A 15,626-nucleotide genomic window follows, 5' to 3' on the forward strand; every position below is an offset into this window, starting at 1 on the left:
GTTTACTTTATTGTGTATTGTAAGTTGATATGAATTTGTTTATATTCTCCGGGAAACCTCATCTCTCATCTATTAAATTCTATATAAGCTATGTTTGTTAAAATCAAAATATTTCTTTCACGAATTATGACAAAAATTGCTTTAACTTTCTAAGTGCAGGTACCTAAAGTACTTTTTGATTTAAAAACAAGTATTTTCACATATGGTTCACATAATATTTTTACTTTAATATCTTTCCATATTTCTTAAGGCCAATTATCTTCTGTTAGGATCCCCAGACAATGCAAATGATATAAAAACTATACATGACATTCCTCAATGAATGCATCTGTTGGTCTAAGCTTTGAACTAGACCAAAGATATTCATCTAGGGTTTTCTGTTGCCATTGTCAAAGCTAGTTTGCAAAACACTAGCAATAGCAATAATGGCTCTTTATACAGGTACATTCATGCAAGGTCTGTATGAGAACAAATTTCTGTAAAGTTAATTTGATTTCCCCACTCACTAGTAAATAAAATCATAAATACATTCACAAAGGAAAAAAAAACAACTTCCAATTACCTAAGCTGAAAAGTTCAGTTGTATTGTATGAAAGAAGAAAATGATAGCTTTCACCTCCATTAAAACAGAAAAGTTCTGTTATTACACGACATAAATATGATAGCCACCCCAAGGGCATGCTGGGAGTACATTTGAAGAACCCCTAAAACTCTATAGCATGTTCTCTCATGTCTAGATCTTTCTTTGACTTTCTCTTCCAGGAGAGGCCAACTCCACCAGAAGCAAGGCAAGGTGGAGTCTAGTTCCTGAAGTCACCTGACTTCCTTAGGTGAAAGTCAAATCTTTCCGGTTTTATTCTTCATTTGCATAGCAAGGACCTGAACCTAACCACTAACGTTCCCTGGAGCTTTAATGTATTACTATAGATCATTGCTCTTAAAATGTAGCCCCTTTTCTTTGGTTTAAATATTGACAATTTTTAGTAAAACAAAATTATAGCATCACATTTTTCTCAGGATTACTGATACCTAAGAGGTGATACATTTAACCCTAAAAATTCCTTCTGTGTTTATAAAATAAATTGGTATCTTATTTTACTTATGCTATATTTACTGATGCTGTAGATAACATAAATGGAGTTAGTCTCTATTACTTCTCTAAATACCAATAAATGTGTGCTCAATTGTATTTGCTGAATGAAGAAAACTGCCTTCCGTAAACATGAGAACATTTCAACTAAAATACAAAAACCAGGTCATACCTGAAGATTACGCTTGCTTTTCCTTATGTTATGCTGTAGCAAGAAGTTATTCTCCAAAGAAAAGCGACTATATTGATCATCCAGCTGTGACAGGAGGTCATGAAAACGGATGGTGGCAAATGAAACATCATTGGCAGCGTGCTCCCTAGGAGATTTAACATTTACACATTTCATTCTAGAACTAAATGTCTATGTAAAACAGACAAAACAAATGTTGGTTTCCTTATTGAAATTATTAAAAATAATTTAAGTATTTTCTTAGGTTTATTTTCTTCTTTTGAAACTGACATTGCTTTTAGCAGCAGTTTATGTGGTATTTCTCTTATGTGCAATTAGCACAAAAAATTCTAAACTCTAAGAGATTGTGCATGACAGTGTTCATGGTGACTACCTCTGAAGGGGGAAAAGTCAACAGGGGACCCTTCACTTTCTATGTCAAATACTTTCAGGACGTTTTTAAATTAGCAAATAATAAATTTTAAAGCAGAACACCTATCAGTTAAAAAAAATCCCCTTAATTTTACTACCTTCTTCATATTTCTAATCAATGTTTAACCATTAATTTGGCTTTATTTCTTTTAAATTACTTCTTTCTATAGTCTGGATCCTAAGTTGGAAAATAATCGGTGTCAGTATTCCGTAACTTGTCCAAAGCATTTAGGAGTATCTATCATAAATTAAATTTGGCAAAACTGTATAAAAGTGCTTAATGACTAATATACTTAACTTTGTTGAGACACTTTTTGACTCAACTTTGTTGAGTCATTTTTTAAATCAACAAACTTTTCTACAACAAATAATTCCAGTGGCCACTGATGGAATTCATCTTCCAGTAAACATGGCCCCAACTCACTTAATCAACCAGTACTTTTAAGGTGTAAACTTCTTCTTCTGTCTAGTGAATTTTCCTTACCAGTCTTGCTTTTCTAACCACTGTGCCAGGTACTGTCTGATTTCCATGGGAAAACTGTCATCATAAAGCTGGTGAACCTGCTCCAGGAATTTTGAGTCAAGCTGCTGAAGTTCGTACCACTGAGACATCCTATAGGGAAAAAGAATATACATTCTTTCTATGTATATGGAAACCATAGCTCCAAAGAAAGCCTTCCTGGCATCAGCTTGTACTCTTAAATATCTTGCTTAATCCAAAACATAGTTTTTCCCGGGAATATTTTATTTAAATGGCATTTATAGTCTAAAGCCTGTTTTTAATTGAGTTTGGGGATGAACTTTTTTTCTCCTCCACGAAACACATCTTCATGTCTTTGCTTATTGTCAACATATCAGGGCAGCCTTCTCTGGCCTCTTTATTTAAACTGCAACCACCTCCCACCTGGAAACATGCTCTCTCTTTTCCCTGGTTTATTTTTCTTCATAGTACTTACACCACCATCTGACCTACCACATATTTTATTTTCATTATTGTCTGTTTTCACCACTTGAAGGGATGGATGTTGGTGGAGGATTCTGTGCACTGGCGTATCCCTAGAACAATGTCAACCACATAGTAGGTATCCAATAAATATGCCTTTAAAATGAGTTTGTGATTTTATCAAATAAATACATGAAAAACATTATTTTAATTAGACTTGCTTTAAGACAAATCACAAGACTCTCCCAAAATTGCTCTCCTACAAATCACAGTACATTTGTAATTTAACTCAAATATTTTCAAACTTCTATTTTATATTTATGATTCATATGGTAAAATTCATTATTTTTCTTATACACATTTAAAAAGATATATTTTCTTCTTTGCCTACTACAAACAATAAATCTGGCATAAAGAAGTAATGATTTTTAAAGATTAAAACATCATTAAATGTAATTTAAAAGGATAAAGTAACACTTAGCTTTTTGGATAACTGTTAAGTCCATTTTTATATAGTGATCCTAAAGATTCAAAATCACAACAAAAACTTGATATAAGCAAGTGCTAAAATTCATTAGGAAAACGGAGAGTCTCCCATGACCATCATGTAACTTAGGATTTATATCAGCACACAGGTGGCAATACGCAGAGCAGACACAAGTGAATCTTGTCCTGCCAGACCTCTGGGGAAGGAGTCTGGATTTTCAAGTAGGGCATGGAAGAGTGTGTATGCAACTTGTAGCCGAGCACATGTATGCAGGCATGAGGTCACGCCTACTCCACAAATGTCCTTCCAAAGGAGTGTGAGGAAATGTCTGGACTATAAAGCTAGTTATCATCATATATACCAGTAGAAACGGACCCAAGCCCAGCCCCTTGGCACTCCTGCTGAAGCAATTTGATTTTTCAGTTCAGTTTTATTTTACCTGAGTGGAAAAATCTGTGGCCGTCTCCCTCCCTGCTTGGTAACTAATAAGGATGTACCTAAAGCAGATATGCTGGACCGTCAGGCAATGGGAGCTGCAACGCCTCTTATTAGCCAAGCGAACCCAGGTAACTTACTCCCCTATCAACAAGGTGTGTGTGTGTGTTTAGTAGACAGGAACTTGCTCTGTCATCCAGGTTGGAGCGCAGTGGCAGTGGAGCGCAGTTCACTGCAGCCTCCAACCCCTGGACTAGAGCAATCCTCCCACCTCAGCCTCCCAAGGAGCTCAGACTGCAAGTGATATGGTTTGGCTCTATTTCCCCACCCAAATCTTACCTCAAATTGTAATATAATTCCCACGTGTTAAGGGCGGGACCAGTGGAGGTAACTGAATCATGGGGGCAGTCTCCCCCATGCTGTTCTCGTGATAATGAGTGAGCCTCATGACATCTGATGGTTTTATAAGCCACTGGCATTTCCCCTGCTTGCATCTATTCTCTCTCCTGCTGCCCCATGAAGAGATGCCTTCTGCCATGCAGAACTGTGAGTCAATTAAACCTCTTCACTTTATAAATTACCTAGTCTCGGGCAGTTCTTTATAGCAGCATGAGAACAAGCTAATACAATAAACACGAGCCAAGAAGCCTGGCTAATTTTTAAATTTTCTGTAGAGACAGCCTCTCGTTATGTTTCTGAGGCTGGTCTCAAACACCTGACCTCAGGCAATCCTTCCACCTCAGCCTCCCAAAGTGCTGGGATTACAGGCGTGAGCTTCCGCACCCTGCCACAGTTGGTTCTTAAGGCTGGTTGAGCTAGTACATATGTAGCACCTGGCACAGAAGAGGTGAATTAATAAGCTCATGTTTGGGCGGGCCAGGTGGCTCACGCCTGTAATCCCAGCACTTTGGGAGGCCAAGGTGGGCGGATTGCCTGAGCTCCGGAGTTCAAGACCAGCCTGGGCAACATGGTGAAACCTTGTCTCTACTAAAATACAAAAAAAAATTAGCAGGACATGGCGGTGTGCACCTGTAGTCCCAACTACTCGTGAGGCTGAGGCAGGGGAATTGCTTGAACCCAGGAGGCGGAGGTTGCAGTGAGCTGAGATCGCGCCACTGTACTCCAGCCTGGGAGACAGAGAGAGACTCTGTCTCTAAAAAAAAAAACAATGAATAAATAAGCTCATGTTCACAAATCTGGAGTCAGTCTCATCTACTCACAAAACCTGTTACCAACTCAGGGAGTGGCATGGCCATCTCCCAGTCACTGAGCTCAAATCTCAGATTTAGGGTTGATTCCTTCCACTCCATCCCAAGACCTGCTCCTTCCTGTCTCCAACATTCTACCTTCCCAATCCAGCCTCTGCTGCCCACAGATTGGACCACATCAATCTCCTGTGCAAAAATCCTATGATCTGTCCATTCCTAGGCAGATTTCTACCCCACCCCATCTTCATCCATCAACAAAGCAACCCAGTCACCAAATCATTTACTGTTTTTCAACTGTGCCCAACATTTCTGCTTTGCTCCAGCTACTCGCCCTTGGAAACAGCCTCTCCACAAATTTTTGCGTCTCTAAATCCTATAGCATTCAAAGCTATGTACAAAAGCCCCTTCTTTCATAAAGTTGTCTGAGACTTACTCACAATTAAGCTTTCTTTGACTTGCGTCTCACTGAATTCTGTACCTCTATTAGAGCATCGGTTCCAGTTTTCCTTGTAAAGCTCTGTGATGCCTCCAGAGTCCCTGGCGGGGGAAGGTGGGTGGGGAGGGGGTGGAGTAGTGGGGTATTTTGCTTTTTAACATCTTATGGACCTTGGACAGTGCCCTGCATATACTATGTGCTCAAAACAGTTTGTTGAATTGAAATTATGTATATTTCAGATGGAATTAGAAAGTAAAAAGCAAACCATATTATGATCTCACAAGTGTGAGTCCAGCATCCTCATTAAGTAATGGTCGCACAATGGACTGTGCTGGAGGCTCAAGTCCTGTTTCTGTTCTATGAAAATAACTCCTTAACTATACAAACAACATTCAAAGCACAATCAACCACACCTCTGCGTACCTACCCCAGAACTCTTCAGTACCGGCCAGAAATTTTTTAAAGACTATATTATTTTGGGGTGGGGGGTCTGCAAAAACTAAACATCACTTTTAAACTCTAGGAAGACATTAAGCCCTTCCATCTTTGAACACAGAAACATAATTAAGATTCCGAAGTCATGTACTCATTCATCTGATTCCATGAACATTTACTGACCTGCCACCTTGTGCCCCAACAAGGGCCTGGGGATTCAACCAAAGGAGCAGCTACGCACAGCACGTTAGGTGCCAAGACTGTCGAGGTTATATACACAGAGTGCGAACGATAACCTAGACAGCTCTCGAGGATGGCATACAGCAAATGAAACTTTCTGCGAAAAGAAGAAAACGTGACTGATGGAAAGGGGTGGAAACGGGAGAAAGTGACGGTAAATGGGAAGGTGCAGTGCCTTCTAGAGGAAAATTATATTTCACAAGTCCTCTTCACTGCCAGAGCACGACTGGCAAGGACAATCGTGCTGAGCAGTGCCATCTCCGAGAACAGGTGGCACTGCTCGCACTTGGAATACTCAGGACGCGTTCTTTCTCTGGGATCACTATTCGCGGGTCAGCACAGACGGCCCGTCCTCGCCCGGCGTCCAAGTGCACGGCCCGAGGACTCTGTCCCTGCGCGTCCCACCCCCGGCACCCGGAACCTCACGGCCACTCACTCTGCGCGCAGGATCCGGAAGGGCTAGGCGGGGGCGCGGCGGTGCAGCCTCTCCCGAGCGCGCCGGGTCGCCTCTGCTCGGTCTGGGGTCTGCCAGGCGCGATCCCCCCGGTGCAGCCGAGCCCCTCCGCACACTCTGCGCAGGAAAGCGAAACTACCCTGCAGGAGAAAAGGCAGCGCTGGCGCCCGGCCCCCTTCCACCCCCACCAATCACCGGGCGGCTCCGCCCTCAGCCAATTAGACGCGGCTGTTCCGTAGGCGCCACCGCCTCCCTCTGCGAGCCGCTGCTCCGCCCACGCGCTGGGGTGTTTCCTCCGGCTTCCGGCGGGGGCCGCCGGCTGGGTGAGCTGCCGCCCAGTCACGTGTTGCCACGCTGGGAACTGGCGTTCTGTTTACATATCTTAGAGAACGACCAGAAGGACGTGCTGTGTTTGGAGAAGCCCAAACTTGGAGGTCTCTGTAGTAGCTTCATCGCCGAGAATCCAGGCAGAGGACAGATTTGGCGACGTCGTCATTCTAGAAGCTCCCTTTAGCAACTGACCTCCGTGTTGCTAAACCCAGAGAACGCTTTTCCGTTTTTCTCACTTTACTTGACAGCTCGGAAGCATGGGGCACAGTTGACGCCTTTGTTCTTGAAACACGTTTCTTCCTTGGTCATGATGATAACACATCCTCCTTGCTTTTTCCTGCCTCTGGCATTCTTTCTACATTGCCTCCACCTCCACTATCAAACCATTATATGTTAAGGTTGTCAGGGTCCAGACATTCGTCAGCTTCTTTACCTGGGCTTCTCCTAAACGCTGTGCTGTGATGACCTCACCCACAGCTTCAGTTTCCTTCTAGATGGAGGAGTCTTAAATGCTTATCCCGTCCACACCTCTCCTCTGGGCTTCACCACCTACAACTCCCACTTGCCTCTCCACTTGTATGTGCAGTGAGCTCTACAAACTATGTTCAGAACCAAACTCATCTTTCTCCACAAACGTGCTCTTTTTCTGGAAATGGCACATGACAGATACCTAGGATTCATAGTTGACATTGCCTTCTCCCTCACCTCGCAACACCTGATCCTCAAATCTTAATTGATTCTTCCTCCTAAATATTTCTCAAGTCTCATTTACTCTGCTCCATCTCTTCTGCTGCCTCCTTCTGCAGTAGATTCCCGAATGGCTGCCTCACTTCAGCCCTTATCTCCCTTTTAATCCATTCTCCATACAAGAGTTTGAGTGTTTTTTTTTTTTAATTGAAAAGCAGATCATGTCATTTGCCAACCTGAAAATCCTTCCATGGCTTTTCTTTGCTCTTATAAAATTCAGTTTCTTAATACATACTATAAAGCCCTGGTTTCCCGATCTCTTTGTCCAACCCCATAATGTGCCACTCTGCTTTGCTTACTTCAGCACTTAGTTCTTCAAATAAACCACACTCCCCAAACTCAGGGACTTCTCACCAGCGACTGTTTGGAAAACCCCTTGAGCCAACATCTGCTTCACCCAACTCTTTGCTGGCTAACTCATCTTTTAGATCTTAGTTTAAAAATCTCAGCTTAAATGTCACTTCTCCAGGTAGGCATTGCTGAAGCCAGACAAACTAAATCTTTTTGGACTATATGCTCATAAAATCAATTAGTTCCTTCAAGTAGACGGGATTTGAGTCAAGCCTTGAATAATTAGGCACTTTGGGGTAGGAGAAGGATCTGAATAATTTCCCATGGATATGCCTATATGTGTGTGTATGAGTTTTTCTTTGCACATCTATTTGTTCTTCTTGTCACAAATGCACCCTCACAAAGCAAGTTAGCAGTGAAATTAGACTTCTCTGCCAAGAGATGCCACGGCACCAAAAGGGTCCCTTCTGCTCTTACTCACCCAAGGACCAAGACAATGTTTTACTGTTCTCTGAAAAAAGCTGTATTAATCCATTTTTAACGCTGCTAATAAAGACCTGAGACTGGGCAATTTACAAAATAAAGAGGTTTAATGGACTTACAGTTCCACATGGCTGGGGAGGCCTCACAATCATGGCGGGAGGCAAGGAGGAACAAGTCACATCTTTCATTGATGGCGGCAGGCAAAGAGCTTGTGCAGGGAAACTCCCATTTTTAAAATGATCAGATCCTCGAGACTCATTCACTATCACAAAAACAGCGCAGGAAAGTCTCGCCCCCATAATTTAATCACCTCCCACCAGTTTCCTCCCATGACAGGTGGGAATTGTGGGAGTTATCATTCAAGATGAGATTTGGATGGGGACGCAGCCAAACCATATCAAAAGTTGACTCTAGGAAGGGTAGATTACACGTTAAAAAATTTTTTTCTGGTACTATAAAACTTGCACAGATATTAGCTTCAATATTGATGAAGGAATGAAATAATCCTAACATCTGCAAATAGGATTATTTGGCACTCCAAATCCCAATTTGGATCATCAAGATCTGTGGATGCTTCCTTCCCTACCCCCCCCCTTTATTTTAGCATCCACAACAATACCTACCATAGGCCTTCATCACTTGAGAATTGGAATGCTATGCTAATCTCTAGGTATACTACCTTTTTCTTGTCTCTTTCTCCTTCACTATATTTGCCAAATTCAATTCCTTAAAATACTGCATTGATATAGTCATTCCCTGCTCAAAAGCCTTAACAACTCTCCTTGCACATATGATAAACACAAATGTTGTCTGCTAGTCTGGATCCTCCACAAAATGTCTCTTTCCTTCTTTCCAGCCTTTTCTGTCATTGTCGCATTTCCCAACTAACCTCGTCTAGCTCCAGCACTCCCCCCATGCTTTTAATTCCCTGATTTCTGCCCCTTTGTACACACCGAATGGCAAGTCTTGCCCCTTACTCTCTTCACTTACCAAATTCTTATTCACCTGTTAAATCCCAGCCCAAATACTATATTCTCTTTCTAGAACCACCTCAACCTGTAGCAATTAATCTGGGGTCTCTGAATGACCAAATAATATATGTGTCTCTATTTATTTGGACAATAACTATACACTCTCTAATATTATGGTTTTTGAAGTGTCCAATCCTTATGCCTCCAAGATTCAATATTCCTGAAAGATAAACTATTTATATTTTCTTACTGTGTAACATATTGACTGCTTCAAAAAGCAATCAAACCAAAGCCAAACAAAAACCTAGAAATCCAGAATTTGACAGATACAAATGTGTGACGGTTGCCTTATAACAGTCAGCTTGGAAAGCTATATCTCTATATCAACAATGCCAAATTTGCAAAAGACACAAAACTAGAAAAAACAGCTAACACTATGTCTGTAGACTGTATTATTTTCAAATCTCTTCTGTCCCTTCCCACCGCTTGCCATGGTTCACTAAGGGTGGAGTATACCTCTCTGTGTGCTGTAACTCTGACCTTGGCCATGTGACTTGTTCTGGATAAAGGAATATGAACAGTTGTGATGTATATACCATCTGTCCTGAAACTGCGTGTTCTTTGTAATCAACTTGTTCTTGTGTGCTCCTTTCCTCTGCTAGGAGACAGCATGCCTCAGGTTCCCACGCTAAATCAAAATTCTAAATAATCTAAATATTCTAACGGACTGCTGCTGGTCTGAAACCAACTGGATACTATGTATGTATGTATATATGTATGTATGTATGTATTGATGACAGAGGCTCGCTCTGTCGCCCAGGCTGGAGTGCATTGGTGCAATCTCGGCTCACTGCAATCACCGCCTCCTGAGTTCAAGCGATTCTCATTCCTCAGCCTCCCAAGTAGCTGGGATTATAGGCCTACGTCACCAAACCCGGCAAATTTTTTATATTTTTAGTAGAGTCAGGGTTTTGCCATGTTGGCCAGACTGGTCTCACACTCCCAGCCTCAGGTGATCTGTCTGCCTTGACCTCCCAAAGTGCTGGGATTACAGGTGTGAACCACTGTGCCTGGCCTCAACTGGATGACTTTTTTTTTTTTTGAGACCAAATGTCACTCTGTCGCCCAGGCTGGAGTGCAGTGGCGCGATCTTGGCTCCCTGCAACCTCCCCCTCCTAGGTTCAAACGATTCTCCTGCCTCAGCCTCCCATCAACTGGACAACATTTAAAACAATAAATGCAACTACTTGTATTGGATTTAAAAGAGCAACAAATGACAGGGTACACTTTGTCACCAGCAATCAATCAGAAGCAACAGGTAAGGTGAGATTTCCTATTTGCCACCCCTGAACTGGTGTACAGACAAAGGAGAGTCAAGGACAGTGAGGAATCCAGAAAATACTATCATATGATGAGTAACTGATGTGAAGTCATCGGAGTAACTCATAAGTTCACATGATGTTACAGTAGAAAGACTTAAGAACTACTCCACACTTCCCATTTGGAGAAACTGTATTTTGCTTGGAGAAAAGACAGTATCATTCCTATTCTTCACTCACTGTTTCTTTTATACCCAAATCATCCAGTTGTATTTACTTAGTTTATCTGCCTTGTTGCACAAAGCATTTTAAAGCAACTTATAGCAGAAATATCTACAATAACTAGATAAAGAATACAGTACAGCCTGCAAACCAGGGCAAAAAGATATCAGTTATGTAGTTTTCATTATATGAAACTGAAACTAAGAAGGCTCTCCTGATCAATGATTTTCAATAATGGCCACATTATTCCCTGCTCTGTTACTTCCCCGCCTTGCAGCAGATGTGACATTGTGACATTTAGAGTCTAGGCCTCAAGAGGCCTTACACACTCCGCTCTCAAAACCCTGCCCAGCCTCCATGAGAAGTCCGGCTAGCTTGCAGGAGCATGAGAGACCACACAGACCACAGTTGAATCACAGTAGTTGTTCAAGTTTAGACCTCAGATTTATGAGAGAACCCAGGCAAGATAAAGTGGGGGCCTGACCCAGGTGAACTGAACTCCCCAGCATACCCTAGATTCACAAGCACTGATAAATGGTTGATGTTTTACCAAAGTTTTGGGAATAGTTTCGTCTGTTATGCAGCAATAGATCACTCATAAAGAATTTATGAAATGAAGCAAAACATCCTACAACTGAATTCTAAAACAAGTAAGTGGAACTTAATTAAGTGGAACAGGTCCATTGCCCTTCCCAACCATGGGAATTTCCCCTGGAGTCTCTCATCCTTAAGGAATACTTTATCTGTGTCCTTACCACATTCCTATTAAAAAATACTTACTGGCTCTGTGCATTCTTTACAGCCTTGATCTATTTCAAAATGACAGCTACAAATCTGATGAACCAATCTATAGTAATATGTTTTAACTTTCCCTCTCCTTCCAGCTACCATTTTGCATTTCAGCTATATTGTCCCAATGTTTCTAATAATGTTATAAGCTAAATATCTGATAGTAGGAATTTCTAAAAATTCCAGTCAATGCCTCTTCACTTCTCCTCCTTTCTGTAAGGCTTGCTATTATACTGTGAATGTCACTTCATCAGTGTAAACTGTATTTGTTCATCTGTAATATAATAGAATTGAAATAAAAGATTTCTATCATTTCTTGTAGTTCTCTGGATTTGGGTTTTGTACAGTCACTTACCTGTCTTGGTGTGTGTATTTTCTTTCCAGTTAATAAGTACAAGAGGCCTCCTACATAGCAGCTGGTTAAAATGCAGGGATGCATATCACGGTTTGAACAAAACTGCAATATGTACATGACATATTTCATCCCAATATGGAGGAAAGCTATGAATACTTTTAGGAAAATGGCCATATGCAAGCAAGCTGTGTTCTTTACATGAAGGAAAAATAACACATCGAGCAGAATTATATTGACGATTATAATGTAGGGAACACAATCTTTTTTTGGAAGTTTTTATAATATTCTTGAACTTACAGAAATCTGCTATAAGGAAGTGATCAGATATAGATGAAAGATTTATGCAGAATGATGTTCATAGCAGCTTCATTAGTAACAGTGAAAAATCAGAAACTGAATTTTCCAACTGACAGTTAAAGCACAATTCATATAGTAGAATATCAAAGTTAGGCTCTCAAAGACTATTTAATTTCACATTGGAAAATATCCACGTATAAAATTAAATGAAAATGACGGAAAGAAAACATAGTATTATCTTATTATTGTAATAATATATAGAAATGTAAATAAATGGAAACAGAGAGGGAGAAAGGAAAAATATTCTAAAATGTTAATGTGTCTGGGTAGTAAGTTATGTCTATGTAATTTATTTTCAGTGTTTACCATAAGCACTATCACATTCGCGGTCAAAAACCGCTCAGGAACGCTTTGGAGCCCTAGCTTTCCGAACGCAGGTAGAGCAGCCCGGGCCCGCCCACGCCCCTGGCTTTGCGCGGTGCAGTTTGAACCGCTTCGGAAACAGCTGGCCCGGCGCGCGCGGCGGGAGGGACGCGAGTGCTCGGAAGAGCCGCCCCACGTGCTTTCGGGGAAACTGCCCGGGAGCGAGAAGGACTGGGATTGAGAGGAAACCGAAAAACGAAAGTTAGAGCCTGCGGGAGCAGTACGCAGGCGCAGCGGGGCTTTCCGGCAGCCCGCTTCCTCCCAACGGTTTCTGCCTGGCGGCGGGCGCACTGCTCGCACGCTCGCCCTGGGGCTGCAGATCGGCTTGCGGGACGGGGTCCCAGAGAGGCCGGTCCACGCGGCCCGCACGCGCGAGTGTTAGCTCTGCACACGACGGAAGGCGGAGGCGCGGGTGGCTGCCATTTCACCTTAGAGGGAGGGAGGGAAACGTGTCCTGATTTCTGCACCTAAGGTGCTGGAAACCTTACCCTTGCCCTTCCACCGTTTCTTTCCTTGTCCTGAAAAGGTCTCTTTTACCCGCTTCACTTCGCTATCTACACAGTTTGCACTTACACTAACTCAGATCTTGTCCTGTCTGGTAAGCTGTGACCCTCAGCCAGCCTGGGTAGCTGCCCTTGAACCAGAGGTTGGGGTCTGGCAGTTTCTATAGGCGTCCTTAGGCTCGGTCTGCAAGGGGCTTGCCTCTTTCTTCTGGGGTCTTCTCGCCCCCATGCCTTCTCAGTTGTGGTGATTATACCAGAAGGAACGTGGGAGAAGTATAACGGAGAATGCTTAGTCACTGGACAATGATTTCGAAAGTTCGGCTGGCCGAGGAAACGAGTTTTGTGTAATGTCTGTGACTTACTCAATGGTTCTAGGAGGCACGAGACTGAGTTTCTTTGGGCTCTGCTCGCCTACTCTTAAGGGGCTCTACCTTCTTAGGGTGAACTCGGCACCCACCTAGAACCTCCAGTGTGTGAAAGGGCCTACCTACCTCATTGGGCCCCAACCTCCAGCCTCTTGTGAGAGTGACGACCAGCCCCAAAATGGCTGCACACAAACAAGACCCTAAGGTACAGAGTCCTACTATGCAAATAGACGTTTATTTTCCCCTGTTAGAACAACACAGGACCAGCTATGTAATTTGCAGGGAGGGCCCGTTGCAAAATGAAAATGTGGGGTCCCTTACTCAAAATTAATGAAGAATTTCAAGAAGGCAACAGGAGAGCATGAAGCCAAGCGTGGAGCCCTTCTGAGTGCCTGCCCTGTGGAAGCCAGACCTAGGTGGGGAATTTGGGGGCATTTCTTGTATAGCAACCTTGTTCGATGTTCACTTAAATGAAGAAACAAATTTTATAACACCACTCACCTGTTTAAAAGCCTCTGCTGGCTTCAATTTGCAATAAGAATCCAGGGCCCGCCAATTTGGGCTCACCTACCCCTCTTACTCATCTTATCTCACCCCATACTTCACTAGGCTCCCCTCAATCCCCTTAGCCTCTTTCTGTTCCTCAGATACCCCAAGTTTTTACCTGCCTGAGCCCTATGCATACATACACTGGTCTTTTGGGATGCTGTTTTCCTGACTGTGTTCATGGACTGCCTCCTTCCCATTCTCTAGGTCTCAGTTCAGTCATCATCTCCTCAAAGACACCCTCATTGATTGCTTCTTCCAGTGAATGTATCACACTTGCAATCCTCATAACACTTGTTAAACCTATCCCTGTTTATTATTTGTCTGTTTTCATCTCTCCTCGCCAGCGTGTAAGTTCACAACAGGAGGGAGTTTGTTCTGTGTTACAGCCTTTTCCATCCAGTATTCCATGAGACAATTCAGTCTAATCCCCCAGGGTATCTATGTGTGTAATGAATTCCCTGCTCTCCTGTATATCTAGAATGTCACTGTATGCCATCCCTGGGAGAACTGAGAAAATCGTCAAGCAAATCACTTTCTGTGTCTTGTGGTTCAGAAACCCTGGTTAAGCAAAGCAATGCCTGATACAGGCATTTTCAAATATTTCAAAAATATTTTTTGAATGAATAAATGAACGTCACTGACCAACACTGAGATCAGGAATCACAGGTTAATTCAGCCATTCAGATCTCAGCACTGGCTCTAAGACCTATCGAGCCACAATTGAGGGGGGAAGAGAATAATGAGCATGCATAGCGCAAAAAACTTCCCTAAAGGATTTTTAATGAGAGCTCTACTCCTTCACACCCCTTCCAACCTCTCCCCTCTCTCTGCCCTCTCTGGACGGCAGAGTTCTTTCCGTTTGCAGCAGTCTATCAGTCTGTGAGATGTCTAAGAAGATGACTGTCAAGCCTGACATAAGAGTGTTGTGGAGGACTTTTTTTGAGTCGGAGTCTTGCTCTGTCGCCCAGCCTGTAGTGCAGTGGTGCCATCTCGGCTCACTGCAAGCTCTGCCTCCCAGGTTCATGCCATTCTTTGTGGAGGACTTTTACTAGGGGCAGAAGTAGTAATGCCCTTGAGTGTAATGGAGAGTTTAGGGGAAATTTCAGGAACACTTGGTTCATCTATGAGTAGGTAGATGTCTAGGATGTTAGGCATGCATGAGATAATACCTAGCATCAAAGGGAAGTTAGAGTGAGCTTATAAACTGTAATTCTAGACAATGTCTATTGGAAGTTCAGGGTGAGGTAGGGAGGAAGTCCTCTCTGTGTGATCAAAAGCAAGTGTGTTTTGGTTAATCAGGATGAAGCATAACATTGGGGGCTGTTTCATGATTTTAGAGTTTGGAGCTGTTAGGAAGAGAATTTCAGCTTAGTTTTGCAGGCAGCCCAAGGAGCAAAGGAAAGGAAGGAACTAATGACTGTTCTCGATGTGTCCAAACACCAAATCATTAATAAATATTTATTCAGGGCCAGATTGTACTAGATTCCAGGGATATAACTGTGAGCAGGGCTGTCTTGGTCCGTGTACATACAGAGCTTGCTTAGAGTCTATTGAGGAAAATAGATGATATCATTTACACCAAAGGAGATAAGCACTGTGCCGGGGATGTAGAGGATGCTATGGAGGAAGCGTGGCATGACCTGAGCCATGCGC

The 15,626-nt window shown here is 42.7% G+C and overlaps 1 protein-coding gene and 1 long non-coding RNA gene across 4 annotated transcripts in view; one reads left to right on the plus strand and one right to left on the minus strand.

The window, feature by feature from the left end:
• STAT1 (signal transducer and activator of transcription 1) overlaps positions 1-10,198 on the minus strand; it is a 49,249-nt gene extending 39,051 nt beyond the window's left edge. Inside the window, exons 1-5 of one of the 3 annotated variants that reach the window (XM_014344032.4) lie at positions 6,312-10,198; positions 5,819-5,972; positions 2,665-2,747; positions 2,176-2,304; positions 1,263-1,407 (exon numbers count right to left, since the gene is read on the minus strand). In XM_014344032.4, coding sequence (XP_014199518.1) covers positions 1,263-1,407; positions 2,176-2,304; positions 2,665-2,669 — 279 coding nt within the window. In that variant the 5' untranslated portion in view covers positions 2,670-2,747; positions 5,819-5,972; positions 6,312-10,198. The remainder of the gene's footprint in view (positions 1-1,262; positions 1,408-2,175; positions 2,305-2,664; positions 2,748-5,818; positions 5,973-6,311) is intronic. The other 2 variants (XM_003825284.4, XM_008950622.4) reach the window with 2 other exon arrangements.
• On the plus strand, positions 168-14,582 carry LOC134728743 (uncharacterized). Its single transcript, XR_010109530.1, has 2 exons — positions 168-4,308; positions 4,477-14,582. It is a non-coding gene; the product is annotated as an uncharacterized LOC134728743 (long non-coding RNA).
• The last annotated feature ends 1,044 nt before the right edge of the window (positions 14,583-15,626 follow it).

Source organism: Pan paniscus, chromosome 13, assembly GCF_029289425.2.
Source record: "Pan paniscus chromosome 13, NHGRI_mPanPan1-v2.0_pri, whole genome shotgun sequence".
NCBI classification, from domain to species: domain Eukaryota; kingdom Metazoa; phylum Chordata; class Mammalia; order Primates; family Hominidae; genus Pan; species Pan paniscus.